General features: G+C 53.8%; 2 protein-coding genes across 8 annotated transcripts in view; one reads left to right on the top strand and one right to left on the bottom strand.

Annotated features, from left to right (window-relative positions):
- Nucleotides 1-22,005, top strand: part of C17H12orf43 (chromosome 17 C12orf43 homolog) — a 36,570-nt gene extending 14,565 nt beyond the window's left edge. Inside the window, exons 6-8 of one of the 4 annotated variants that reach the window (XR_009597047.1) lie at nt 151-1,255; nt 9,192-9,375; nt 10,238-22,005. Coding sequence is in view for 2 of the 4 variants with exons in the window: in XM_004017426.6 (XP_004017475.1) it covers nt 148-484 (337 nt within the window). In the remaining 2 variants the exon portion in view is untranslated. Of the gene's footprint in view, nt 1-147; nt 1,400-9,191; nt 9,376-10,237 lie in introns of those variants that run through there. The other 3 variants (XR_009597046.1, XM_012097922.5, XM_004017426.6) reach the window with 3 other exon arrangements.
- Nucleotides 1,349-19,243, bottom strand: HNF1A (HNF1 homeobox A). 4 transcript variants are annotated; one of them, XR_006056716.2, is made up of 11 exons: nt 18,680-19,243; nt 10,759-10,958; nt 8,915-9,101; nt 7,874-8,115; nt 6,865-7,016; nt 6,553-6,754; nt 5,742-5,933; nt 4,185-4,306; nt 3,951-4,095; nt 3,416-3,563; nt 2,506-2,617 (listed from the first exon to the last, which is right to left on the bottom strand). XR_006056716.2 is itself a non-coding variant. In XM_042234695.2 (10 exons), the coding sequence occupies exons 1-10, from the start codon at nt 19,009-19,011 to the stop codon at nt 3,478-3,480; spliced, it is 1,860 nt and encodes a 619-aa protein (XP_042090629.1). In that variant the 5' UTR covers nt 19,012-19,243; the 3' UTR covers nt 1,349-3,477. The 4 variants fall into 4 exon arrangements, 3 of the variants coding, with proteins under 3 accessions (XP_042090629.1, XP_042090628.1, XP_042090630.1); XM_042234695.2 differs by having other exon boundaries at nt 1,349-3,563; XM_042234694.1 differs by lacking the exon at nt 3,416-3,563 and having other exon boundaries at nt 1,349-2,617.
- Nucleotides 22,006-27,704: the final 5,699 nt, after the last annotated feature.

Raw genomic sequence — 27,704 nt, 5'->3', positions numbered from 1 at the left:
CCAGGTCTGCCCCCGGCCAAGCCTGAGTTCTCCACATACCGCCGTCTCTCCCTGGCCTCTGTCTGGTGGCCTGGCCTGGGGCAGTGCGCGGCAGCTTTGGGGCCCCATCCCGAGTCCCACTAACACTCCCCCCACCCTCCCTGGCAGCAGCGATGATGGCGATGAGTTACAGCGCTGCCGAGAGGCAGCTGTGTCCGCCTCCGACATCCTCCAGGAGTCCGCCATCCACCGCCCTGTCCCCGTGGAGAAAAAGAAGAAAAGGAAGTTGAAAAAGAAAGCCAAGAATGAGGACAGCGCCGACGTGGCCTCTATCGCCACCAGCAAGGCTACAGTCGGAAGGCAGGAAAAGGAGTCTGCCCAGCTCAACGGGGACCAGGCTCCCCCTGGGACCAAAAAGAAGAAGCGGAAGAAAAAGGCAAAGAAGGCCAGTGAGGCTTCCCCGTCCCCCCCAACAAAGAGTGCTGCTGCCATGCCCTCGAACTGAGCCTAGTGTGCTGGCCGGGAGCTCAGGCTTCCCATAGGGACTAGCCTGTCTGAGCCCTGAGTCCCTCTCCAATGCAGGAATTTGGCTGATGAGTCCAGGCTCTGCCCGTGACTGGGGCCAGCCCAGGCGTTGGGGCTGAGAAGCGGTCATAGGGTGAGGGGGGGTCTGCCCTCCTGTGCTCCCCCTGGGTCGCGGCCGACCTATGGTACCAGAACATTCTGTGACCCCAGGAAGAAGGAGACTCCCGGTTACTCAAGGCTGAAAGCCAAGTAGTCGAGCTCCGCCGCCGCAGCCTGGTGCAGCAGACGACCTGAAGGAGACGAGGTGGAGTGGGCCTCCTTGTGTGTCTCCCTCCACACAGACTTCATAAAACACTCTCTAGAAAAGAGAGAGATCTACTCTGCCCCCACACCTGGCTTTCCAGAATTTTCTATCTCCACAATATGAATATGCCATGTGTGATTGTGTCTCTGAGCCAGCCAGATTATGGAAAATAAATTGTCGAGGAAACGGAAATGTAACAGGGATCTGGGTGCTGCCCCTGAGTCAGTGCTGAACTTGATGAGCATCACGGAGGTGGGGTCCTCCTGCCTACACCCCAGGAAGTGTTCCCACACCCCAACTTCAAGACTGCAGGAAGTGTCACAGCACTCATGGCCTGGGACTCCTGGACCCACATGTCCTGCAAGAAGTAGCAGAAGTTCATGGTGAAGGAGGCATTCCGGCTCGGAGGCCTGGCCTCGGAGATTCGGTGGAGCCAGGAAGACAGAGGTGGGATGTGAGAGTGTGTGTGCCGGCCCCGCCCCGCCTCAGGCCCCGAGCCCCCTTCCACCTGCCCACCCCACCTACACGACAAGCAAGATATTCAACACAGTCCATGTTTACTAAAAGTTAAATAAATGTACAGGCTCGCTATTAGCTGACTGCAGGCTGCACTGATGCTAGTTCTCCCCTTGCCCTGTCACTCCAGGGTGGCGGTGGTCTACGAGGGCTGGGTTATCTGCAGCAGCCCCCCCGGGAGATGAGGTCACGTGAGCCCTGGGCTGAGACGGCTGCCTTATCGCTCAGGACCTCAGCCTCCTCGGGGGGTGGGGTGGAAGGCTGGGAACCCTCCCCTCAGCCAGCTGGCCCTAGCTTCCAGGTGCAACCCCTCCACTGATCTTGCCTCTCTTCTCCCTCTGGGCCCCTCAGCACTGCTTTCCTGGCCTTGCTGCTTTCTGAGCTCAGCAGCCTCACTCCCGAAGGCGGGAAGGGTGTGCTGCCCCACAGCCTCGACTTGGCACCAGCCTCTCACTAAGGGCAGGGCACGACGCCTCGGCCTGCAGGGGAGGGAGGCTTTCCAGTAGATGCAGGATGCCAGGCTGGCCTCAGAAGGTGTGGTGCTCAGTGGGGACAAATGTTGAAAACCGGAGGTCATGGGCTGGGGAGAGGTTTGGCTTTGGAGGAAGAGAGCTGGAGAGGCCTGCGTTTCCCCAGGCCCCAGCCCAGAGGAGCCACTCAGGTGAGGCTTAGGTGAGTGGGGGACAGGTAGGTCCAAAGGGGCATGCGGTTAATAGCAGGGGGGCTGGGTGGAATGGCCTGATTGGGGCATAGGTGACAGAATTGGGGCCACATTGACCTATGACCTTTGCCAGCTACACGGGCTGCTGTCCTGAGCAGTGTGGCTGGCAGTTCCCTGCGGGGTGCAAGGGCTCCAAGCCTCGGGGTGGTTGTGTTCCAAGCAACAAGATTTACCCTGGGCAGCAGGGACAGTCCCTCCCCGTGACCCACCAGGAACCGGCTCTGCTCTCCAGCTCTCCACGGTCCCCACTTGTGCACTGAAGCAACCCTCCTCAGGTTGGGGCGCCTCAGAAGCCCCCGTTTCTGAAGCTGCCAGGATGGGGATGGGGACTGAGGCACAGTTTTCCAGGGATGAGCAGCTGCCCGGTGAGCAGTAAAGGTTTGCAGGCTCAGATGTCCTGGTCACCCATCCAGCAGACTGTGGAGGCTCAGGGCCCCTGGGAGGCCGTGGTTACTGGGAAGAAGAGGCCATCTGCGTGGAGATGAAGGTCTCGATGACACCGTGGTTGGACGGTAGCAGGTGGCCATTGGTGGAGTCTGAGCTCTGGTACAACACCAGGCTGCTGGAGGACACTGCGGAGGCAGAGGAGGTGGCTGGTGCCTGCCATGCCGGTCCCGACCCCTCACCCCACCACCGCCGTCCCTGAGGGTGTTTGGGATGGGAAAGTAGCACCCCACCACCTCCTGAGTCTCAGCAGGTTAGAACCCCAAAGTCACACCTCAGCTCTCAGGCCTTATTAACCCAGCCTGGCTCCAGGGCTGCCAGGGTGTGGCCCCCGCAGCCCCAGCACAGTTTAGCAAGCACGTCAGAGGAGCCCTGGTGAACCGGCGTCGTGGTTAGTTTCATGCGTCAGCTTTGCCTTTTAGTACCCAGTTGTGATCCAAAGCCCAGTCCAGATGTCACCGTGTATTTTGCAGATGTGGTTAACACCTACATCAGTTGGTGTTAAGTAGAGGAGATTTCCCTTGACATTGTGGGTGGGCCTCATCCAATCAGTCAAAGCCTTTAGCAAAAAGTGAGGCTTCCCAGAGGAGGAGACTGCAGCACGGCCTCCTGCCCTGCAGCTTTCAGACTTGCAGACCCCACGGTTGTATGAACCAATTTCTTAAATACGTGTGTGTATCCCTATTGGTTCTGCGTCCCAGGAGAACCCTGACTGATTCACATGGTTAATGAATGGATGTGGAGTTTGGACCTGGGTCTGGGTCCTGGCCCCACCACCTCCAAGTCCCTCTCCTCAGGTGCTTTCTCATCCGGAAAACAGGGATGCTGCCGCCCATCTCATGGGTCGAGCACGGAGCCTGGACCGCGGAGCCCCCAGGGACCGTCCCTGCAGCCTCCAGGGCTGGATGGAGGACCCCAAGACTCACACTTAGCAAGTAGCCGCCCCGGGTCTCAGAGCCCAGCAGCCTGACTCCACAGTGCCTGCTCGTCACCGTGGCGTTGTCGGCTGCAGACTCGGGTTCTTGGGGAACGGAAATGCAGGGTTCGGGTGGGATGTGGCGGGCTCTGTGGTCGCTACGGGGGAACATGAGTCCTTCTGACTACCCAGGAGAAGCCAGAAAGGTGTGAAAGCTCTTAGTTTTTTAACTGTTGGCAACAGATTCAAAAAACGCCACCCGCTGAGCCAGAGCAGCACATCCACGGAGTCATTTCCGGCGCCCGCAGCAAGCCCTTCCCGCGCCTGACTCCTCCCTACTTCAGGCTATCTTCGTCCTCCACCGAGTTAGTGGACGTTCCGGTGAGACAGGCCCGCTTCCTGTGGTTTCACACCCCTCTTGTCTCACTTCAGGGGAGCACCGGTGCCCCCTCGCATGTCCACCCCTCCGCCCCACCCGCCGCGCCCACCTCCCTCCTCAGCTGTGGGGACAGCGAGAAGGGGTGGCGCGGGGCAAGGGGGCTCACCGGTGGGGCTGGCGCTGAGCCGATGGCTGGGCTGCAGCTGCTGGATGCCAGCAGGGTCCTGGCCGGGGATGTGGATGGCGGCGGCCTGCGACGCCGGCGTGTGGAGCCCGGACTCGCTGGAGGCCTCAGCGTCTGAGCTGAAGACCTGGCAGAAGAGCAGCTCCTGAGCCCCGCCGGCCGGGGGCGGGGGCTGGGCCCAGGGCCCATGGAGCGGCGGGGCCGGCCGGGCCTTACCTGCTTGGTGGGCGTGAGGCTGGCCAGGGCGCTCAAGTTGGTGGTGTCGGTGATGAGCATGGTCTGCGGAAGCAGCCCCGTGTGGGTGTACTGGGCCACCTCAGGCTTGTGACTGTAGAGGGCTGGCCAGGAGGGAGGAAAAAGAAGGGTACAGACATGGCACCTGGGTCCGGCTGGGCTCCTCCCCCGAGGGGCCTCAACACAGGGGCGTGGGGCAATGGTCGGGGACTCAGGGCTGATTTCTAAAACCTGGGAGCTCCAGATAGAAGAGATGGGCGCTGTCACCAACTGCAGGGGCCTGCTCTGCCTGTCTTGTGGGGAGGAGCCTGGGGGAGGCGGGGAGCCCACCCCGGCCGTCACCTGGAGAGCCCAGGTGTGGAAGGGACCCAGAGATGCAGGTGCTGATGAGGTACTCAGTACCGGCCCCCAGACGGAAGGGCCCGGAAGGGTCGGCACCCTGGTGAGGGGGGCACATCTTATCCCCCACCTCCAGGACCCCTCTGCACAGCGTAACCCAGCATTTCATCTGCAATCCCAGCCCCCGAAAAACACAGACGCCAGCAGAGAAGCGACACAAATCACATACGCTCGTGTGGACTCAGATGAAAACACAGCCACCCACAGACACACATAAATGGTGCCCTCCACCACACGCACACAGACATCAGGTCCACAAATCCCTCATCCAGGAGTCCAGGTTCCAGAAAGGTCTGAAAACTAACCGATGTTCATCAGGTTAGTGCTAGAGCTTGTCTGGTGGCGAAGTCGGTCCTGAGCCTATTAACCTTGCTGCTGCTGCTGCTAAGTCACTTCAGTCATGTCCGACTCTGTGCGACCCCATAAACGGCAGCCCACCAGGCTCCCCCATCCCTGGGATTCTCCAGGCAAGAACACTGGAGTGGGTTGCCATTTCCTTCTCCAACGCATGAAAGTGAAAAGTGAAGGTGAAGTCGCTCAGTCGTGTCCAACTCTTAGCGACCCCATGGACTGCAGCCCACCAGGCTCCTCCGTTCATGGGATTTTCCAGGCAAGAGTACTGGAGTGGGTTGCCATTTCCTTCTCCAACGCATGAAAGTGAAAAGTGAAAGTGAAGTCGCTCAGTCGTGTCCAACTCTTAGCGACCCCATGGACTGCAGCCCACCAGGCTCCTCCGTTCATGGGATTTTCCAGGCAAGAGTACCGGAGTGGGTTGCCCTTCATGGAATTCTCCCTTTGGCCGCAGAAACAGTGGTGTTTGATGAGGGGGTGTTGGACCAAGCCTTGCTGAGAGTGTTGTATGTCTTCATGGTATATGCACCATATCACCTTTCTAAGAGCTGAGAGGTACACATGGCCCCAAGGGCACACGTGGGTGTGTACACATGACCATATGGATTCACACCCTGAAATGTATTCAGCCCATGGACATGCATCTGAGCACCCCCAGAGCCCCCATCACAGAGGCACTCACACTTCTGTGAGTATCAGACACACACACAGACCACAGCATCTGCCATGCCGCCCCTTCCCCTGGGTTCCCGCCCCCCCGCCCCCAGCAGGGGGCCAAGGGCTGCTCACCGTGGGGGCTCTGCAGCTGGGCCATGGTGGCCATGAAGGGGCTCTGGGCCACGTGGCTTTGCACAGAGGGCATGAGTGGCTGCTGATAGGACGGGTGCAGCGGCTGCGAGAACTGGACGGGCTGCAGGGTGGTCAGGCTGCTGCCCATGCTGTTGATGACCGGCACGCTCTGTGCCTGCGTGGAGGCCAGGCCTGGAGTGGTGGGAGGGGCAGGGGTCGGCCAGGCCTCGGAGACCACCAGGGGCACCATCCCTCCCTCCTAGAGCCTGTGGCTTGGAGGAGGGGATGAGGTAATCCGGAAACAGCCTTGTACTGCGTTAAGGCCCTGGCAAGTGACTCCCCCTCTCTGAGCTGCTAGCTCGCTATAAGGGCAGGGAGTATGTCAAAGAGGGTTCCTTGGTGCCCTGGGGTTCCACAGCCCGTGCAAAGGCCCTGGGGCTTAACTCTGTAACCCTTCCCCATATATTGAGCTTCTGCATAATAGTTCTGTGAATAAAGTCTCTGAGCTTTAAAAAAAAAAAAACCCTAAAACCTAGGAAACGTCAGTCCCCCTTGCGCTGCTGTTTTCCCGTAGCTGTTTCACCGTCTCAGGTACTGTGTAACTTAATGTATTGTTTATCTGCCTCCCCCACGTGGGTGGCTGAGTTCTGGGGCTCTTTGGTTCACTTGTGTGTCACTGGTGGAGCATGGGGCAGGCACTCAATAAATCTATGAATGAATGAGTCCCAGTGGCTCTCCCTATTCCTGGATTCAGCGGGAGCCTCCATGAGCCCCTCACCCAGATGGCCCCCTTCCAGCCCCACCAGCTTACCAATGACCAAGGTGGAGGCTCCCGTGTTGGTGAACGTGGGGCCCAGGGAGGCAGGCTCTCCAGGCCCAATGGCCATGACCCCGGGAAGCGAGGCCATGATGAGGTTCTGGGGCTGCTGGCTGAGGCCTGGAGAGGTCTGCTCCAAGCTGTGCAGTGCTGTCAGGGTGCTGACCGGGGGCAGGGGGCCCCCAGTGGCTGAGACCTTGGAGGGGAAGCCAGACTGAGTCAGGGCGGGGCCCCACCCTGCCTCCCTGGGTACTGCCCCAGAATCTCCCAGCCGAGGGGAGATGGGGGAGGTGGGGGGACACTCACCAGCTTGGCCTCTGTGTTCAGCAGGCTGTGACTGGGCTCCAGGCCGGTGGGAGACACTTGATGCAGGGATGCAGACACCGTCACCAAGGGACCACCGCTGCTTGAGGGCACTTCCGCCCCCTCACTGGTGGCAGGCTGTCCATAGCGCACACCTGGAGTGGGAGCAACGTCCAGCCTCAGCGCCCCACTTCCCTGCCTGCGCCCACGGCCCCCAACACCCCTAATTGTATTGGCTTGTTCAGGCCACTCACACTATCTTTCTCTATGCAGCCAGCAGATTTTGCTGGAGTATTCACTTCCTGCCAGGCCCTGTGCTGGCTGCTTGTTCAACCCCTTGAACACAAGCTTTGTGTTTTATTAGCTCTGTGGCCCCCACTGCCCAGGGCTACACCAGACACACAGTCGGTGCTCAGTGAAAGACAACAGAGCCAAACTGAACTGAGGCTAATGAAATTAAACCGCAGCAAACTTGAGCAGAATGAATTGGAATTAGTTGAATGAAACTGATCAAGCTGAAGCAAACCCGAAATGAACTGAGATTGATTGAGTTGAACTGGATCAAATCGAATTGGATTGAAATTGAACTGAACGATACGAGATTAACTGAATTTCCTTGAAATACATTTAGTTAAACGGATCAATTGGGAATGGGATTGGACCAAACTGTATGAAATGTAAATGAAACTCAGATTATAGTGAGTTGAACTGGATTGAGTTGAATTGAACTGAGCTGAAAGCAGTTGAGTTGGCTTGATCGGGAATGAATTGCTGTAACCCAAATCCAGTGGGGTTGGAGTGAATGCAGTGGACAGAAGAGAGGGCAGTGGATGGAGCTGAGTGGTCAGAGGAGAGGAGAGGGGTGGGGCGGATAGGGCAGTGTGCATAGAGCTGGAGCCATAATGAGGTGCCAAGTGGCTTGTGTGGCTTCAGTCCTTGGGTGGTGCTCCCCAACTCTCCCACTTACCCCCATATTCCCACTGCCCGGTCCCCCTGCCCACATGGCACTCACCGTGGACCTTACTGGGGGAAAGGGCAGGCGGGGGCAGACCAGGGGAGCTGTGGGCAGGCAGCACAGGGCTGGGACCTGGCCCCGGCGGTGGCCCGCTATACGTGTCCATGGCCAGCTTGTGCCGAAAGGCTTCTTCCTTGCGGCGATTGGCAAACCAGTTGTAGACACGCACCTCTGTGACGAGGTTGGAGCCCAGTCCCTGGGCCTGCGACGGTGACACGCCCCTCTGGATGCACTCTGCCCTGGAGAGATGGGCACTGTGAGCCTTCTGGGGCTGGGGGAGGTTCTGAGAAGCAGGGCTCTCTACCTGAGAGTCAGCTGAAGCTGACAGACCTGGCTTCCGAGCCCAGTCTGCTCTGCGATCTTGAGCAAATGGCTTAGGCTCTCTTGAGTCTCTTCATACAGAGGGAGCGCAGTAAGCGGAGGGCGGGTGAGACGAGCAGCCCCACTCAGGGGCGCTTGGGTAGGCGGGGCAGCAGCTCCTAACCGTTTTGGCACCAGGGACCGGTTTCACGGAAGACAGTTTTTCCATGGGCTGGGGAGCGGGGAATGGTTTTGGGGTGATTCAAATGCATTGCATGCATTGTGCACTCTGCTTCTGTTGGGGCTTCCCTCTGCCTGCAATGCAGGAGACCCAGGTTCGATCCCTGGGTCAGGGATATCCCCTATAGAAGGGAATGGCTACCCATTCCAGTGTTCTTGCCTGGAGAATTCCATGGACAGGGGAGCCTGGCAGACTACAGTCCATGGGGTCACAAAACGTCGGACACTACTGAGTGATTAACAGTTGTTTCTATTAATATTACATCGCTCCACATCACGTCAGGCATTAGATTTGGAGGCTGGGGACCCCTGGGTGGGGGGTGGGTGCCAGAAATAGAGCCAGGTTTCAGGCCCTGAACAGGAGCTGAGAACTCCTGGGCCAACAGCAGGAGCTCTCAAAACCAGGGGGCCTCCCTCAGGATCTGGAGCCCTCCTTACCTTCCCCAGCCTCTCCCCAGCCCAGACCCAGCCAGCCCTGCCGACCGCCAGCCATCCTACCTGTTGCACTCCTCCACGAGCGCCTCTCGCTCCTCCTTGCTGGGGTTCTTCTGCCTCTCATAGGCCTGGAACAGGATCTGCTGGGAGGCTGGGCCCCATTTGAAACGGTTTCTGCGCCCCTTCTTGGTAGGTAGCTCATCTCCTGCAGGCTCTTCAATCAGCCCACCCTGGCCTGCGTGGGTGAACTCTGTGGGCACAGAGAGCTGTGAGCAGGACACTGGCCAGCCCACCTTCCCGCATCAGCCTGAGCATGCCTCTGCTTCTTCCTTATTCCTAGGGTGCTGAGCCAGAGGAGCTTGCTGCTCGAACCCAGAAACCGCCTACCCCTGTGATGACAAACACACATCACACACGTCACCCTTTGCCTCACGTGCGTCCAAGGCAGACATCACTAATCAACCCCTGCACACTTTTCTATTGGGCCACGATATAATCTCACAGTCCTCAATATAAGGCTCCAGGTAAGCATCACCTTTCATTCACATTGGACACGTATGCCATCCCATTTTACAGAAGATGTAACTGAGGGTCAGGGAGGTTAAATATTTTTCCAGGGCCACACAGTAGAGCAGAAACCTGAGCTTGTATCTCCTGAGTAGATTCAAGAGTTATTTTCAACATTCTAGCCTTGAAAATCAAGCCTAAAGTACAAGTATTAGCCAGGAGAGAAGAGACCCAGCCACTTTCTCAGCTGATTCTTTGGTAGGAGGCCAGTTAATGGCACCTCCAAATAACAGAACAGCTAGCTGCCCTTCAAACAGCAGAGGAAATATATATATGTGTATATATATAGTATATGGCTCATGTATGCACGGGGGTCATCCCTGGTGCCTCAATGTTCACCATAATCTTGCCAGGGAAGCCCCATGGACAGAGGAGCCTGGAGGGCTACAGTCCATGGGGTGGCAAAAGCCGGACACGACTAAGTGACTAAAGAGCAGCGCTATATTATACCTCTGGAAGGATCTGTATGAGACTAGGTATGCCCATGGCTGCTTTAGGAGAAGACACCTAATTTTTATTGTAAAATCTTTCTTCTGTTTTAGTAAAACTAAGTATGAGTATTGCCTAAAAACAAACCTGGATCATTATAAAGGAAACATCAAAACCCATCTTTTTTACACTTAGGCTCTAAAGTGTGGAAGTGTACTTGGGACTCTATAGGGTATGAAGCTCAGGTGGTAAAACCCACCATGCCCTGAATGAAAATGCTCCTAGCTCTCCCCAGGTTTGCAGTGGAGGGTTCCCTGAGCATACACCTCGCCTTTGAGCCTTAGCTGCTGCTGTTCCTTCTGCCTGAAACACCCTTCCCTGCCTCTTCAGGGGTCAAAATTCAACTGACACTTCAAGACTTAGTCGAGAGGTCATACTCCTCATGTGATCCCTCCTGATGCCCCTGCCTCCCTGAGGAAGAGGAGCTGCTTCTCTGCAAGCTCAACACTTGGAAACGTTCCCTGTGGTGCCCTGTGCTGGGCCTGGCACATGGTGCATGCTCCAGAAACTCTGGCTCTTGTTGGTGTTATCACATTTTAATTCTTGTCTCACCGAATCATGCGGATTTGTCCTCCGGCTTCCCCTCCGCACAGGATGCTCTTAGAAGGCAGGGACCCAGTTCATCCATCTCTCGATGCCCAGGATCAACCCTCTTCCCCTCCACCAGAGCGCCTCCCGCAGAACAGGTGACACACGCTGGTTGAATCCCACCCCCCACCACCCGCTCCTCGGCTTTGTCCGTCTGCCTATCCGAGGAATGGGGAGGGGGCGAGACTTCCAGCCCCTGCCCTCGAGCTGCAGGGAGTCCCAGGCCCTGCCGGGAAGACGGGCTGCTGTCGGTCATTACTTACGCTGGGCCACCTCTCGCTGCTTGCGGACGTACCAGGTGTACAGGGCGGCTCGCTTCTGCGTCTTCATGGGCGTGCCCTTGTTGAGGTGCTGGGACAGGTGGGACTGGTTGAGGCCGGTGGTGTCGACCACCTCCCGCTGCGGGATGTTGTGCTGCTGCAGGTAGGACTTGACCATCTTGGCCACGCGCCAGGGGTCCTCCCTGGGGGAAGGGACGGTCTGCTGAGCCAGGGGTGGCTGCTGGGAGCCCTGTCCACCCGGGAGGCCGGGATGGTGGGTGGAGGCAGGTGCGGAGCCTAGGGGCCTGTGGCCTGACGCAGGGACAGGGAGGTATGGGCACTCATGTCAGGACACAAGGACATGGGGGCAGAGATTCACAGACACACACGTGGCAGACGTGTAGACAGGCCCCAACCAGCCCTGCACACACACGTGCATCTCTTGCCCAAGGTCATGGGGTCAGCCCAGCAGAGTCCCACCCCAGCTCAAGGGATTTAGTTCTAAGTCGGCTCATCTGGTAAAAGTTACAGGTTTAGAAACACACAGTGACACACGGACACACATGTAGACTTAAACAGGCTCCCCTGGAAGCTGCACAGGCCCATGGGGAGGATCCTCACTTCCGTGCCTCTGTTAAAGGCCCCTCCTCATTCTACCTAGAAATGTTATTTGTGACTGTGTCTTATCCACTGAGAGACTGTAAACACCTGGAGGGCAGGGACTGTCTGGTTCTCAGCACCCAACATAGGCCTGACATAGAGTATGCCCTTGGTGACTGCGTGAAAGAAGGAGTGTATGTATATATGGATGGATGGATGGATGGATGGATGCAGGGATAGGTAATGTGATGGCCAATGGATTGATGGTGGGTGGTGGGTGAGAGAATGGATGGATAGATAAATGGGATGGTTGATGGGTAGATGGTCGATAAATGGATGGATAGGTGGGTGTATGGATGGACAGATGGTAGGGTAGACGGGTGGATAAGTGGATAAAAGCATGGATGGATGGATGGATGGATAGGTAACGGCATGATCAATGGATTGATGGTGGATGGCGAGTGAGAGGATGGCTGGTGGATGAAGCAATATGATGGTTGATGGGTAGATGGTAGATGATGGATGAGCAGTTGAAAGCATGGATGGATGGATGTGTGGGTGGATAGGTGGGTGGGCGGGTGGATGTACAGGTGAGAGTGACCTACTGGGAAAAACAAATTGGATCCGCCAAGAAGGCGAGAAACATGATTCTCCCACTTGACAGCCAGGGTCACTGAGGCTCAAAGCACTGTGTCACCTGCATCTCTTGCCCAAGGTCATGGGGTCAGCCCAGCAGAGTCCCACCCCAGCTCAAGGGATTTAGTTCTAAGTCGGCTCATCTGGTAAAAGTTACATAGCGTCACAATGCCTCCTGAAAATCTGCACTAAACCCTAGATGGTGGCGCGGCCAGTCTCCACACAGTCCTGAGGCGGATGGCTAGTTTTTCAACAGAGTCCAGGGTTATGGGCTGGCATCCCAAGAACTTCTTGGAAGAAAAAATGTACGTAGTTCTGCCACCGGAGGGGTTCAAGGGACCTGAGGCCACTGTGGCTCAGCCTCCCGTCCTCAGCTCACCGTGGGGAACAGAAAGGGTTCAGGCTGCCTGTCCGACATAAGCCCTTCCCTCTCCTGCTCTGTCTCAGCCTTCCTCCTTCCCTTCATCCTCTCCTGAGCTTCTGCTACATCACGAGGCAGGTGCAACCGTGCTGAGAGAGGCAGAACTGGGGTTTGAACCCAGGTCTGTGCGATCCCAAGCCTGTGTTCCCACCGCCTCATCGCAGCGATTTGCTTTCGGAAATCGGAGGCCTCCAATACCGGCGCAAGTGACGACTGGCGTGTGCGGGAGGTGATGTGTTGCTGCGTCACGCGTCACAGCCAAAGATTGGATACAACCTGAACGTCCGGCAAAAGGAAGCTGATCAACCAAATTGCGGTGCCTCCCTCCAACCCCCTGAGAAAGCTCTGCACAAGCCCAGCTGGAACAATTCGTCTGGTACATCTGCTGCGTGGGGCCTTCCCTAATGGTCCAGTGGTAAAGGGTCCACCTGCCAGTACAGCAGACACAGGTTCGATCCCTGGTCCTGGAAGGCCCCACATGCCTCAGGGCAAACGAGCCCATCCACCACAACTGCTGAGCCTGTGCTCTAGAGCCTGGGAGCCACGACTCCCAAGCCCAGGTGCCCCCACTACTGAGGCCCACATGCCCTAGAGCCCGTGCTCCCCAGCAAGAGAAGCCACTTCTATAAGGAGCTCTCAGGCTGCAGCTAGAAAGTAGCCCCCACTCGCTGCAACTAGAGAAAAGCCCCCGAAGCCACAAAGGCCCAGCACAGTCAAAAAGTAAACAAATAAAATTATATATTAAAAAAATAAAATTTAAAGTGGTCCAGTAGTTAAGACTCTGTGCTCCCTAGGCAGGGGGCCCAGGTCAGGGAACTAGATCTTATATGCCTCTGCTAAGAGCCCGCCCAAGGCAATAAAGCTCTTGTATGCTACAATGAAGACTTGGTACAGCCAAATTTAAAAAAAATTTTTTCTAAGTGGGATAAAAGAAGATTTCTACATGTTTGCTTGTGTTCACATAAAATTCAGGAAGGATACAGAATGAACTGAAGACATTGATTGGATGCTAGGGACGGGGCGGGAGGCTTTTCTCTGTTACTCTTCTGCACTTTGTAAATTATATTATACAGGATCATGTATCACAAATGTCAATATCATACATGATAATATACTACATAGATCATGTTTAAAACTGAATTGTGAGGAAAAAAATCTAAAAGCAAATTAACCCCACCCCCAGCACTCTAAAGCCCACCCCGCATTGCCTTCCCCCCTGGGCCTTCTCTTTCCTCCAAGAACCAGTCTCAACTGCCCCCCTTACGGTGCCCTTCTGAGACACAAGGGCACAGAGACCTTCCTACTAATTGGCCCTCTGACTTCCTCCTTTTTTATCAGCAGTTCCCATAGAGGCAGGGAGGAAGGGAAGATAGGGACAGATGCAGTTAAAACAATCAGCAGTCAGTGGCTGATTGGTAGCCGGGAGAATGCATGTTTTTGAGTATTCACAGTGAGCCAGGCACTGTGCTAAGGGCTGGCCATTTTAATCTTAACCCTGGAAGGTAGGTGCTACTTGTTGGCTCATTTCACAGGTGAGAAAACTGAGGCTCAGAAAGGTGTGTGCTTGTCCAAGGGGACCTCACTGGGACTCAGGACTATTTCGCTTTGCCTGTACCCCTGACATCTCCCTGAGCCCTGTCTCCCTGATTTCAGGGGCCCTTAGAAGCCTCTCCTCCCTGCTACCACCCCCCTCCACCAGCTCCCCAGATACCAGTCAGTCCTGGGAGGGAAGGGCAGGACAAAGTCCAGCCTTGTGCTCCACGGCAAACATGTTTATCTGATTCCGGGGCTGGGCTGCTCATGGCGTCCCTCCTCCCGCAACTGCAATCGTCCCCCTCCTGAGAGAGAGGTCCTCCTTCCCTCTGTCTCTTCTGCAGAGAGAAGGAGCCCAGTCTTCCTTCAGCAGCGCCTCTCCAGGCTCAAACTAAAGATCTGCCGTCGCCCCCTGTCCATGTGACCCCGCGTGTCTCTCTGTCTGTCTCTGTTTCACACACACTCTCTTTCCATCTCTCTGTTTTCTGCTTTCTCCACCTCCACAAAACACACACACACACACTCACACACACACACACACACACACACACACACACACGGAGTCTCCAAGAACAGGCTCTTTTCAGGACATTTTCCCCAGGGCAGAATTAAGAGGCCCGGTCTCCAGGCATCTCCTGCCTTCACGCTAATGGGTTTGAGTTAAGCCAATCCCCGGTTCGAATCCCACCACTGTGACCTCACGCCTGTGGTGTACATGCCTCTCATCCGTCCTGTAACAGGATGATAGATCCACGTCTGCCTCCCAGTTGTCTATTGGGAGAACTGGATGAGTTTCTAGTAGGGGTGAAATGCTGAGGTCAGGGCCAGGCGCACAGTAAGTGCTCAGTAAGTGGAATGGTATTGTTACCACCACCACCTCCACCATCACCATCCACAATTTAGTCCTGGCCCCTCCCAGCCCCACAGCAGAGGGAAGAGGGCTCAGGAATGGTGGAGATCTGCCCGTATCTCCCTCCTCCCACCTCCTGCCGGTTCTGGAGTCCCTCAGAGATTTGAGACTTTGGGCTTCTTGCTTACGGGCCCGTGGGATTTTGGTGGGTCTAAGGTTACAGAGCTGGGAGACCAGCCTGAAGGGCCGTTTATCTAGAGGGGAGCCGAGTTCTCAGCATGAACCCCAGCTCTACCACTCACCCTCCAGGTGGCTCTGGGAAGTTGCTTAACCTCCATGTGCCTCAGATTCCTCAACCGTGATAGGCGGCTAATAATATTTCATAGGTTATCAGGAGGAGAAAATGAGTTTCATGCATTTGTAAGCCCTTCATAAGCCCTAGGGGACTTCCCAGGTGGCTCAGTGGTAGGGAATCCACCTGCCAATGCTGGAGATGCAGGTTCGATCCCTGGGTCGGGAAGATCCTCTGGAGGAGGAAATGGCAACCCACTCGAGCATTCTTGCCTGGGAAACCCCACGGACAGAGAAGACTGGCAGGCTACAGCCCATAGCATCTCAGAGTCGGACACGCCTTGGTGACTGAGCACGCACACACGCGTGAGCCCTAGAGCACTGTGTGGAAGTCAGTCAGTGGTTAACAGTGAGACTGATGGAGGAGGGTAAAGAGGGAGGCGAACGTGTCAAAGACAGGCCTACGACCTCAGGGTGCTGGGTCAAGTGGGGAGGACCTGGGTCCAAGTCCTGGCCTTACTGCTTTGTAAGACTACCTCGGGCAGGTCACTTTGCCTCTCTGAGCCATTGTTTGCTCATCTGTAAAATGGGATCATTGATAATAGCAGTCATTTGTTGCACTTACATGCTGTTTAACCCTGTGGGTAAGTGTTATGATCGGCTCTGCCTTGCAGAGAACATTGGGGCTCAGAAAACTGAAACTGCCTCCCCCAGCCGAGCTGGGGATCAAGTCCAGGCAGGCTGGCCTCTGTTGGGGTGTCAGTTGCCCCACCTCAGCCCCTGTCTTCCTGCGTCTCCGGGCCTTGGTACTGCCCAGTGGAGAGGACCAGAGACCCTCGAGTTTGAGCGGCTCAGGGATAGGAGGGCCTAGGAGGACACTCAGGAAGGAGCCCTGGGGATGGGCTCCCCCTTGGTCATAGCAGCAGATGGACCCAGGGCTCAGAGAAACCTAGTTGTCACTCATTCATTCATGAAGTATGTCAGTTACCGGGCTGGAGATCAGGGGTCTGAGTGGTGAACACAGCTCCAGAAGAGCTTTGGTAGTCATGGGCCGAGACAGAAAACAGAAAAATAAGATGATCATAAGTAATGATGCATTTCAGGAGAAAGTCAACGAAAATAGGGGAAGAGAGAGTGATGATGCTGGGACCTACCTTTAGATGGGGTGATCAGGGAGGGCCTCCCCGACGAGGTGATATTGGAGCAAAAAGGGGAAGGAATTGGTCATGGGAAGATCTGGAAAGAAGGCTCCAGGGAGAAGGTCCTGAAGTGGGAATCAGTGAAGTCAGTGTAGTGGAAGTGGAAGAAAGTGGTGGGGGCAGAGGTACCTGAGGAAGAGGTCAGGGAACCAGGGTGGGCGGGGAGTGTGAATTTTACTCATTGTCCTGGTCAGGGAAACCAAGGCAGGATGAGAAGAGACATGTCCAAGGTAACTCTAGGTCACACCTGGCTTCCTGGGGAAGTCCTACCCCTTCGCCATCCTTTCCAGCCTCAACTTCCCCCACCACCCAGGGCCGTCACGGGGGTCCCCCACCCCTCTGCAGCCTGTGTCCTGAGGCTCAAGGCCCCACTTTCCCCCCTCAGGGCATTTTCAGATCCCTTTTGTTACCTGAACAATAAGTAACCCAGGTAGTTAGTTATAAACTCCGCAGGAACAAGGAGCTGGTTGATAATTTATAGCAACATCTCAAATTTAAATGGAAAGTAAATAGCATGCTGTTAGCATTAAAGAAAACCCAATCGGGGCGGGAGGCAAGCACTCCAGCTTCCTCACAGCTTGGGGCACCTCGCTCTCTCCCCAGCCCCTTCTCCCAGCTGCATGTCAGCCCCAGGCCCCTCCTGGCTGCTCCGCTCCACTCTGCTTCTCCAGGTCTCTCTCTCCATCACCTCCCGAGACGCCCCCGCCATTCCCATCTCTTCCTTCTTGTTTCCCCTCTCTCCCTCCGCCTCCAGGTCTCTGCTGGTCCCCAGAGAGCACTTTGACCCCTGCTTCCCAGTCGCGTGCTGTGGATCAAGCCTTTCTGTCCACCTATCATCCCACCGGAGGGGCTACTGGTCAAGAGGCCCCACCTAGCCAGGTAAGGCCTTTGGTACCCCCTCCCTGCCCCCTACTCCCTGCTGAAAGCCCCCAGGCCCATCTGGGGCCCTGAGCAGTTCTGGCCCAGCCCCACCCTGTCCAGGTTACCCTCTCCCTGGGTCTGGTGATGCCTGACTCCATGCCCCTCCCCTGCAGCCCGGCAGGGCCCTTTGCCCTCCACCTCCTGCCAAGTCAGGGGGCCCTGGCTGCTCCCCTGCCCCCTCCCCGGCCCTCAGAAGGCCTGGCAGGCCCTGAGGGCTCCCTGAGGGATGGATCCCGCCCTCCCCCACCCCAGGCTGTGATCCGGACCTTGGACAGAAAAGAGATAGTCTTTGGGAACTCTTCCTCAGCAACCCACCCCCCCAGTCACCCCCAGTTGCCCCCAGCTCCGACCCCGGTCCCAAGAGAGGGATGTGGAGCCCCAGCTGGGTGTCCTTGGTCCAGCTCTTCCCCCTCTCTGTGCCCCAGTTTCCTTTCCTCATCCTTCTCTGTATGTAGCTTCCTCTAGAGTTCATCTCAACATTGCCCGAAATGACGCCTGTGAAGCCTTAGCCGGGCACCCCTGCCCGGGCTGTTAGGAGGGAGGTTACAGAGCCTTGGAGGGGGGCCTGTCCCTGAAGCCCCCAGGCTCCCCTTCCCTCACCTCCAACCTCCCCCACCCCCATCTAGGGGGAAGTCGGAGTTGGCTCAGGACTCCCCAGGCCACCAGCCTTACAAGTTAATGATCACAGGCCTTATCAGAGCCTTTTGCCATTTATAAATTTATAAAACAAAAGAGAAATAATAAAGCCCGTGGGTAATTAGTAACCAGCTCAGCTCTGCTGAGGAGAGGGGAGCAGAGGGCTCAGACCCACCCCGTCCTCCAGGAGACAGGGAGAGCCATCGGTGGGTGGGGGTACGAAGCGGGGAGGCTTCTAGCGGCACCCGCTGGTGATGGGGGGCCTGAGGCTGTGCTGGAAAGGGGAGTAGCTCCCCTCCTGAGGCTCCATTTCCCGCAGGTAAGAAAGACCTGGGTTCTCCTGGCTGAAAGCTCGAGTTCTGGGGAGGCCAAGGGGGCCCCCCAAAACCCCAGCCAGGGGTGTGCCCCAATGCTTAGCAGGGAAGTTAGGATTGGGGGACTAGAAATGAGCCTGGTAGCTAAAAATTCCCACCACCGCCCCTTCCCTGGTTCTCTCCCCGGGTACTCAAATTGTGGATTCTCTGCTTTGTTCCCATCTTGGGGTTCCCCTGCGGGGCATGCCTCACTTCCCAAGCTCTGGGCTGCAAGCCTTGGCTCATGGGGACGGGACCCTGCACAGGGCCGGATCTGCAGAGGGCCGGATCGGGCACTGGAGACTCCAGCCTCCAAGTCAGAACCCCCCTCCCACCACCTCCAAGCTCTAACGGGCCCCTGTCCCCGTCTCAAAAACCAGGCTACAGCCCATGGGACTCTGGACTGGGAAGGGCGGGCAGAAGCCGAGGGTGGGTCCCTCTTTCAGGGCTCCTTGGGAGCGGGGGACAAGGGAGGGGTCCTTACTGCAGCAGGGTCTCCACCACGGCCTTCTGGTGGGCCGCCTCCTCCGGGCTGAGGCTCTCCAGCTCCTTGAGGATGGGCGGCGTGAAGTCGTCCCCATCGTCGTCCGTCTCGTCCTCCGAGCCCCTGGTCTCCCCCAGCCCATTGGGCAGCTCGGCCAGCTCCCCTCGGCCACTGCCACTGCCGCAGGACTCCCCCTTGTCCAAGGGGCCATCTCCAGCCAGCAGGTAGGGCCCCGGCTCACCCAGCGCCTGGATCAGCGCCTCTTTGCTCAGGCCTGACTCGAGCAGGGCCGCCAGGAGCTCCGTCTGCAGCTGGCTCAGTTTAGAAACCATGGCTCCACTAGCACCAGGCCACGCGGCCAGGGGCCACCGAGCCGGCCGCCTCCCCCGACCGCGTGGGCTGGCTCCGTGCTGGCTGGCCCACAGGCAGGCCCCAGCCAGGCTCCTTGCACCCGCTGCCCCCCCAAACCCCACTAGCCAAGCCCTGTGGGCACCCCCACCCCCCAACCCTGGCCCCAGTGGCCAGTGAATCAGGGCCCCTGCCCGCTCTGTTTACATTGGAGCTGGGGAAATTCTCCAAGGTTCATATTTATCCGTGTGCTTAGCGAAGGGACTGAACTTTGGACTTCACCCTGCGCAGTGCAGGCCTCATGGCAGTGCAGAGTGGTAGAGCCGCGGCCTTCAACAGGAACGGGCAGAGTGGAGGGTGGGGGAGGCGGCGATGGGGGGCCCAGACAGCTGGGCTGCAAGGTGCTGGCAGCCGGGGAGGCCTCTGGGTGACCAGCATCCGGTCCCACCCCCGCAGGACCTTGTAGTGGGTCAGGCTGGAGCAAGGTAACCAAACAGCAGGTTACCCTTGGGAACAGAAGCAGCAAGGACTTCCGGGCAGTTGGACCAACTCTCCTCAAGGGCAGGGCAAGGTCACATCCATCTGGGGACACCCCCCACAGCCAGCCCAGGCACCAGGCCTCCCAGGAGGAAAAACGCGCTGACTCATGTCTACTGAGGACTGGATCTATAACTCACGTTATTAGCTCCATGCAGCCCCCTGACAGCCATCAGTGGGCACAGGAATTGTGCCCATTTTACAGGGGAGGAAATTAAGGCTCTGCAAGGGTAAGCAACTCACCCAAAGTCACGCAGCTAGCAGGGACAGGACCTGCAGGGTGTAAGCAGGGTGAGGCTAGTCAAGTTCTTGACTCAGGTGCAAATTTTAAGGGGATGATGGAAAAACTCAGTAGATAAAATAATAGTTTATATAAGGATATTAAAAATTCTAAATTAATGCAAGCCTTAAAAAGAATTTAAAAGAAATGTCCACAGAAAAACCTGCATATGAATGTTCACAACAGAATAATTCACCTTAGCCAAAAAATTAAAAACATAAATATCCATCAGTGAAAGAATGGATAGAAAAAAATCTGGTCCATCCGTACAATGGCGTATTATTTGACCATGAAAAGGAGGATGGGCTTCTCGGATAGCTCAGCATCCATCTGCCATGCAGGAGACACAGGAGACTCGGGTTCAATCCCTGAATTGGGAAGATCCCCTGGAGAAGGAAATGGCACCCCACTCCAGTATTCTTGCCTGGAGAATCCCATGGACAGAGCAGCCTGGTGGGCTACAGTCCACGGGGCCACCAAGAGTCGGACACGACTGAGCTACTGAGCACACACAGCAACAAGGAGTGAAGTCCTGATTCATACTACAACAGGCGTGAATCTGGAAGACAGTATGCTAAGTGAAAAGAAGCCAGACACAAAAGCCCAGCTATTGTACGATCCCACGTGTAGGAAACATCCAGAACAGGCAAGTCCACATGGACAGAAAGTGGATTCGTGGTCGCCAGGGTTTGGAGGGATGGGGGTGGGGGCAGGGAATGGCTATTTCGTGGGAACAAGGTTTCTTTGGGGACGATGGAAATGTTCTAATATTGATTGAGTGATGTTATACAACTAAGTGACTTTACTAAAAACCGCTGAATTTTGCACTTTAAATGGACAAATTTTGTAGTATATGAATAAAACATATTTCTTAATTAATGCCCCAAATCTGATGAACAAAAATATCAAATTTTAAATAGAGGCAGGTTCCAGCCCTCTCTCACTTCCCACTGACCCCAGCCCTGGATAAAAACTCACACCCCGCTGACCCACCTCTTCCCTTTTCCAGTAGAGCCTGGACAAAACTTCCAGCTGTCTGTTCCCTGGAGCGGCCATAAGCCACCAGAACAAGGGGTGCACACCGTTGCCCTGAGTGGGCAGGGTGGTGCTGAGGAGCCCCTAGGCTGGGGCACCTCTCAGGGGTCTGAGGAGCCAGGTCATGCTTGCCAATAGTGGAAGGGAGAAGGCATCATTTGGCCAGGAGGCTCTCGCTGCAGACCAGGCCAGGCCAGCAGAGGGAAGGTCAAGTCTTCATTTTTGCACTCACTTGACACATTCGGCAACCGTGAGGCCCATGTGGCCACTGAGCACCTAAAATGTGGCTGATGCCTCTGGCGGAAACAACAATATTTTAGGTGAAAGGTTTTTTTGTGTGTGTGTATGTATTTAAAAAAAAATTTTTGGCCACACTGTGTGGCCTATGGAACCCTAGTTCCCCAACCAGGGATCGAACTCACGCCTCCTGCACTGGAAGCATGGAGCCTTAACCATTGGACCTCCGGGGAAGTCCCGAAAGATTTTAATCTTAAAACTACATTTTTAAACATTTTACATTAAAAATTAGCAGCACTGTTTATAATAGCCAGGACATGGAAACAACCTAGATGTCCATCAGCAGATGAATGGATAAGAAAGCTGTGGTACATATACACAATGGAGTATTACTCAGCCATTAAAAAGAATACATTTGAATCAGTTCTAATGAGGTGGATGAAACTGGAGCTGATTATACAGAGTGAAGTAAGCCAGAAAGGAAAACACCAATACAGTATACTAACACATATATATGGAATTTAGAAAGATGGCACTGACGACCCGGTACGCGAGACAGCAAAAGAGACACAGATGTGTAGAGCGGACTTTTGGAATCTGAGGGAGAGGGAGAGGGTGGGGTGATTTGGGAGAATGGCATTGAAACTTGTATACTATCATGTAAGAAACGAATCGCCAGTCTATGTTAGATGCAGGATACAGGATGCTTGGGGCTGGTGCACGGGGATGATCCAGAGAGATGATATGGGGTGGGAGGTGGGAGGGGGGTTCATGTTTGGGAACTCATGTACACCCGTGGCGGATTCATGTCAATGTATGGCAAAACCAATACAGTATTGTAAAGTAAAATAAAGTAAAAATAAAAATTAAAAAAAATTAGAAGCCTTAATTTCACCCATTTCTTTTTACTTTTATAATGGCGCCACTGGAAACACTTAAAGCACATGTGCGGCTCACACCCTGTCTTTATGGGACTGTGCCGCTCGGTCATTTACTCACACTGCTGTAGAGTCGCTCCGTCATGTCCCACTCCTCGAGACCCCATGGACCGCAGCATGCCAGGCTTCCCTGTCCTTCCCCATCTCCCAGAGTTTGCTCAAACTCACGTCCATTGCGTCGGGATGATGTTTGTGTTTTATGGCCTGTCTGCCTCTGCTAGAATGTCCGCCTCACTCCTCCCAGGGCTGGGCTTTTGTCTGTCTTGTTCACTCCCAGTGCTTAGAATGTTGCCTCATCCAGGGCTTCCCCGGTGGCTCAGAGGTTAAAGCGCCTGCCTGGAATGCAGGAGACCTGGGTTTGACCCCCGGGTTGGGAAGATCCACTTGGAGAAGGAAATGGCAACCCACTCCAGTACTCTTGCCTGGAGAATCCCACGGAGGGAGGACCCTGGTAGGCTAGTCCATGGGGTCACAAAGAGTCAGACACGACTGAGCGACTTCACTTTCCATAAATATTCATGGAATGAACACATTTTATTGCACACCGACCACGTATACTCAGCTCTGCACTAAGCTTTAGTAATGTATGAAATGCTCAGAACCACTCTATGAAGTAGGCACTGTTATTCCCATTCTGCGGAGGAGAAAACAGAGGCTCAGAGGGGTGGAACGACTTGCTCAGAGTCCCCCTAGAGCCTGGCAGTCTAGCTGCACAAGATGGTGCTGGCAATTGCCCCTTGGGAAAGTAAGATGCCCACATTCTTCCAGCGCTTCCCTTATCTCTAGCATAAGTAGCTTTGGGGTCAGGCAGTTCACCGCTGGGGGCAGAATCCTCAAGTCCAACCGAAGGTCAGGGACGATGCCATGTGCTGTCCCCTCGTGGCTCTCCCCCTTGTTACCCCCTCCAGGAAGCTGCTTGCCACCTGCAGCTCCCCCTTGGAGACTCTTGCCTAGAAAGTGGAGCCAGATTGGGTGGGACCTGGATGCCCAGCATGACTTTTATTTGCCACACCAAGAGGCCTGTGGGATCTTAGTTCCTCCACCAGGGATCGAACCTTCACTCCCTTCAGTGGAAGCACGGTCTTAACCACCATGGCACGACTTTTAAACTCTTTAACTTCTGGGGCCCCTGGCAGCCAGGTGCCTGAGCCAGTGACTTGGGGACGGAAGGTGGGTTTAATTGGGAGGGGGACTAAGAGCGGGAGTGGAGAGATCCTGCAGGGTGTCTAAGGAAAGAGGATCCCCCCAGGGCCCAACTTCAGCTCCCACTGCACACAAAGGCTGTTGCCCTGGGCCCCCTGAGTAGGGCTCCCCTCTTGAATGAGAAGGGTGTCAGATATTGATGCTTGGCAAACAGAAAGGGATGGATCCAGGCCCCAATTTGCCCTTCTTTACAATCAGGGGACACATCTGAATGGACATAGAGGTTGGGAGAGGCATTTTGCCTTCTTGAAAATCACATGAGACCTAGTTTGAATTTCACGGATCCCACACACACACCCCAACCCCAATGGGTGGCCTCAGGCAATGAATTTGCCTTTACTGACTTATGTATAAAACAGAGGTATAGATCTCCAACTTTTTATACCTAATGCAAGTATTCCAAACTTTCTTGGTTCTAGGCACCCTAGATATCTCAGTAATCTTTTTTTATGGCAGCCCCTACTTGCCTCCCCACTTCCCTGCAAAAAAACCCCCAACAGTTATGTTTAGTAAGGGAGGCCGAAACAGTTTCATATTTAGGTCAACTTAGTTGCCGCTTGAATGAAGTGAATGTTGCTCAGTTGTGTCCGACTCTTTGCGACCCTATGGACTTTACAGTCCATGGAATTCTCCAGGCCAGAATACTGGAGTGGGTAGCCTTTCCCTTCTCCAGGGGATCTTCCCAAACCAGGGATCAAACCCAGGTCTCTCACACTGCAGGCAGATTCTTTATCAGCTAAGCCACAAGGGAGGCCCTTGAAAATGCATGTAAATTGAAAGAAAAATAATGTTTTAGTTTCTTCTTCAGTTCAGTTCAGTTACTCTCAGTTGTGTCCAACTCTTTGTGACCTCCATGGACTGCAGCACACCAGGCTTCCCTGTCCATCACCAGTTCCCAGAGTTTGCTCAAACTCATGTCCATCGAGTCAGTGATGCCATCCAACCATTTCATCCTCTGTTGTCCCCTTCTCCTCCCACCTTCAATCGTTCCCAGCATGAGGATCTTTTCAAATGAGTCAGTTCCTTGCATCAGGTGGCCAAAGTATTGGAGTTTCAGCTTCAGCATCAGTCCTTCCAATGAATATTCAGGACTGATTTCCTTTAGGATCGACTGGTCTGATCTCCTTGCAGTCCAAGGGACTTTCAAGAGTCTTCTCCAACACCACAGTTCAAAAGCATCAGTTCTTTGGCGCTCAGCTTTCTTTAGTCCAACTCTCACATCCATACACGATTACTGAAAAAACCGTAGCCTTGACTAGACAGACCTTTGTTGGCAAAGTGATGTTTTTGCTTTATAATATGCTGTCTAGGTTGGTCATAGCTTTTCTTCCAAGGAGCAAGCATCTTTTAATTTCATGGCCGCACTCACCATCTGCAGTGATTTTAGAGTCCAAGAAAAGAAAGTCTGTCACTGTTTCCACTGTTTCCCCATCTATTTGCCATAAAGTGATGGGACCAGATACCATAATCTTTGTTTTTTTGAATGTTAAGCTTCAAGCCTCCCCAGACAGCCATTTTGCTTTTTTGCATTTCTTTTCCATGGGGATGGTCTTGATCCCTGTCTCCTGTACAGTGTCACGAACCTCAGTCCATAGTTCATTAGGCACTCTATCTATCAGATCTAGGCCCTTAAATCTATTTCTCACTTCCACTATATAATCATAGGGATTTGACTTAGGTCATACCTGAATGGTCTAGCGGTTTTCCCTACTTTCTTCAATTTGAGTCTGAATTTGGTAATAAGGAGTTCATGATCTGAGCCACAGTCAGCTCTTGGTCTTGTTTTTGTTGACTGTATAGAGCTTCTCCGTCTTTGGCTGCAAAGAATATAATCAATCTGAGTTCGGTGTTGACCATCTGGTGATGTCCATGTGTAGAGTCTTCTCTTGTGTTGTTGGAAGAGGGTGTTTGCTATGACCAGTGCATTTTCTTGGCAAAACTCTATTAGTCTTTGCCCTGCTTCATTCCGCATTCCAAGGCCAAATTTGCCTGTTACTCCAGGTGTTTCTTGACTTCCTACTTTTGCATTCCAGTCCCCTATAATGAAAATGACATCTTTTTTGGGTGTTAGTTCTAAAAGGTCTTGTAGGTCTTCATAAAACCGTTCAACTTCAGCTTCTTCAGCATTACTGGTTGGGGCATAGACTTGTCTGGGGAGGCCTTACAAATAGCTGTGAAAAGAAGAGAGGCAAAAAGCAAAGGAGAAAAGGAAAGATATAAGCATCTGAATGCAGAGTTCCAAAGAATAGTAAGAAGAGATAAGAAATCCTTCTTCAGAGATCAATGCAAAGAAATAGAGGAAAACAACAGAATGGGAAAGACTAGAGATCTCTTCAAGAAAATCAGAGATACCAAGGGAACATTTCATGCAAAGATGGGCTCGATAAAGGACAGAAACTGTATGGACCTAACAGAAACAGAAGATATTAAGAAGAGGTGGCAAGAATATACAGAAGAACTGTACAAAAAGATCTTCATGACCCAGATAATCACAATAATGTGATCACTAATCTAGAGCCAGACATCTTAGAAAGTGAAGTCAAGTGGGCCTTAGAAAGCATCACTACGAACAAAGCTAGTGGAGGTAATGGGATTCCAGTTGAGCTGTTTCAAATCCTGAAAGATGATGCTGTGAAAGTGCTGCACTCAATATGCCAGCAAATTTGGAAAACTCAGCAGTGGCCACAGGACTGGAAAAGGTCAGTTTTCATTCCAATCCCTAAGAAAGGCAATGCCAAAGAATGCTCAAACTACCGCACAATTGCACTCATCTCACACGCTAGTAAAGTAATGCTTAAAATTCTCCACGCCAGGCTTCAGCAGTACGTGAACCATGAACTCCCTGATGTTCAAGCTGGTTTTAGAAAAGGCAGAGGAACCAGAGGTCAAACTGCCAACATCCGCTGGATCATGGAAAAAAGCAAGAGAGTTCCAGAAAAACATCTATTTCTGCTTTATTGACTATGCCAAAGCCTTTGACTGTGTGGATCACAATAAACTGTGGAAAATTCTGAAAGAGACGGGAATACCAGACCACTTAACCTGCCTCTTGAGAAATCTGTATGCAGGTCAGGAAGCAACAGTTAGAACTGGACATGGAACAGACTGGTTCCAAATACGTCAAGGCTGTATATTGTCACCCTGCTTATTTAACTTATATGCAGAGTTAAACGCATATCATGAGAAACGCTGGACTGGAAGAAACACAAGCTGAATTCAAGATTGCCGGGAGAAATATCAATAACCTCAGATATGCAGATGACACCACCCTTATGGCAGAAAGTGAAGAGGAACTAAAAGCCTCTTGATGAAAGTGAAAGAGGAGAGTGAAAAAGTTGGCTTAAAGCTCAACATTCAGAAAACGAAGATCATGCCATCCGGTCCCATCACTTCATGGGAAATAGATGGGGAAACAGTGGAAACAGTGTCAGACTTTATTTTGGGGGGCTCCAAAATCACTGCAGATGGTGACTGCAGCCATGAAATTAAAAGATGCTTACTTCTTGGAAGGAAAGTTATGAGCAACCTAGACAGTATATTCAAACGCAAAGACATTACTTTGCCGACTAAGGTCCGTCTAGTCAAGGCTATGGTTTTTCCTGTGGTCATGTATGGATGTGAGAGTTGGACTGTGAAGAAGGCTGAGCGCCGAAGAATTGACGCTTTTGAACTGTGGTGTTGGAGAAGACTCTTGAGAGTCCCTTGGACTGCAAGGAGATCCAACCAGTCCATTCTGAAGGAGATCAGCCCTGGGATTTCTTTCGAAGGAATGATGCTAAAGCTGAAGCTCCAGTACTTTGGCCACCTCATGAGAAGAGCTGACTCATTGGAAAAGACCCTGATGCTGGGAGGGATTGGGGGCAGGAGGAGAAGGGGACGACCGAGGATGAGATGGCTGGATGGCATCATGGACTGGATGGATGTGAGTCTGAGTGAACTCCGGTAGATGGTGTTGGCAGGGAGGCCAGGCTTGCTGCGATTCATGGGGTCGCGCACATTCAAGAGTCGGACACGACTAAGCGACTGAACTGAACTGAAGCTTTAAGCCAACTTTTTCACTCTCCTCTTTCACTTTCAGCAAGAGGCTTTTTAGTTCTTCTTTGATTTCTGCCTTAAGGTGGGGGTGACATCTTCATATCTGGGGTTATTGATATTCTTCCCAGCAATCTTGATTCCAGCTTATGCTTCATCCAGCCCGGCATTTCTCATGATGTACTCTGCATATAAGTTTAATAAGCAGAGTGACAATATACAGCCTTGACATACTCCATTCCCAATTTGGAACCAGTCAGTTGTTCTATGTCCAGTTCTAACTGTTGCTTCTTAACTTGCATACAGATTTCTCAGGAGGCATTAAGGTGATCTGGTATTCCCATCTCTTTAAGAATTTTCCACAGTTTGTTATGATCCAAAAAGTCAAACGCTTTGGCATAGTCAATAAAGCAGA

This window comes from Ovis aries, chromosome 17, assembly GCF_016772045.2.
Source record: "Ovis aries strain OAR_USU_Benz2616 breed Rambouillet chromosome 17, ARS-UI_Ramb_v3.0, whole genome shotgun sequence".
NCBI lineage: Eukaryota > Metazoa > Chordata > Mammalia > Artiodactyla > Bovidae > Ovis > Ovis aries.
Note: the sequence above shows the minus strand (reverse complement) of the source record. Positions and strands in the feature narration are given on the sequence as shown.

What these genes read in the sequence shown, in the direction of transcription:
- HNF1A (XM_042234694.1), bottom strand. Translation starts at nt 19,011, where the DNA reads ATGGTTTCTAAACTGAGCCAGCTGCAGACGGAGCTCCTGGCGGCCCTG. An exon ending in TTCCCCCAGTAAGGTCCACG is followed by an intron (nt 7,017 to 7,873) that starts GTGAGTGCCATG and finishes CTCCCACTCCAG; the next exon opens with GTGTGCGCTATGGACAGCCT. An exon ending in TGAACACAGAGGCCAAGCTG is followed by an intron (nt 6,755 to 6,864) that starts GTGAGTGTCCCC and finishes TTCCCCTCCAAG; the next exon opens with GTCTCAGCCACTGGGGGCCC.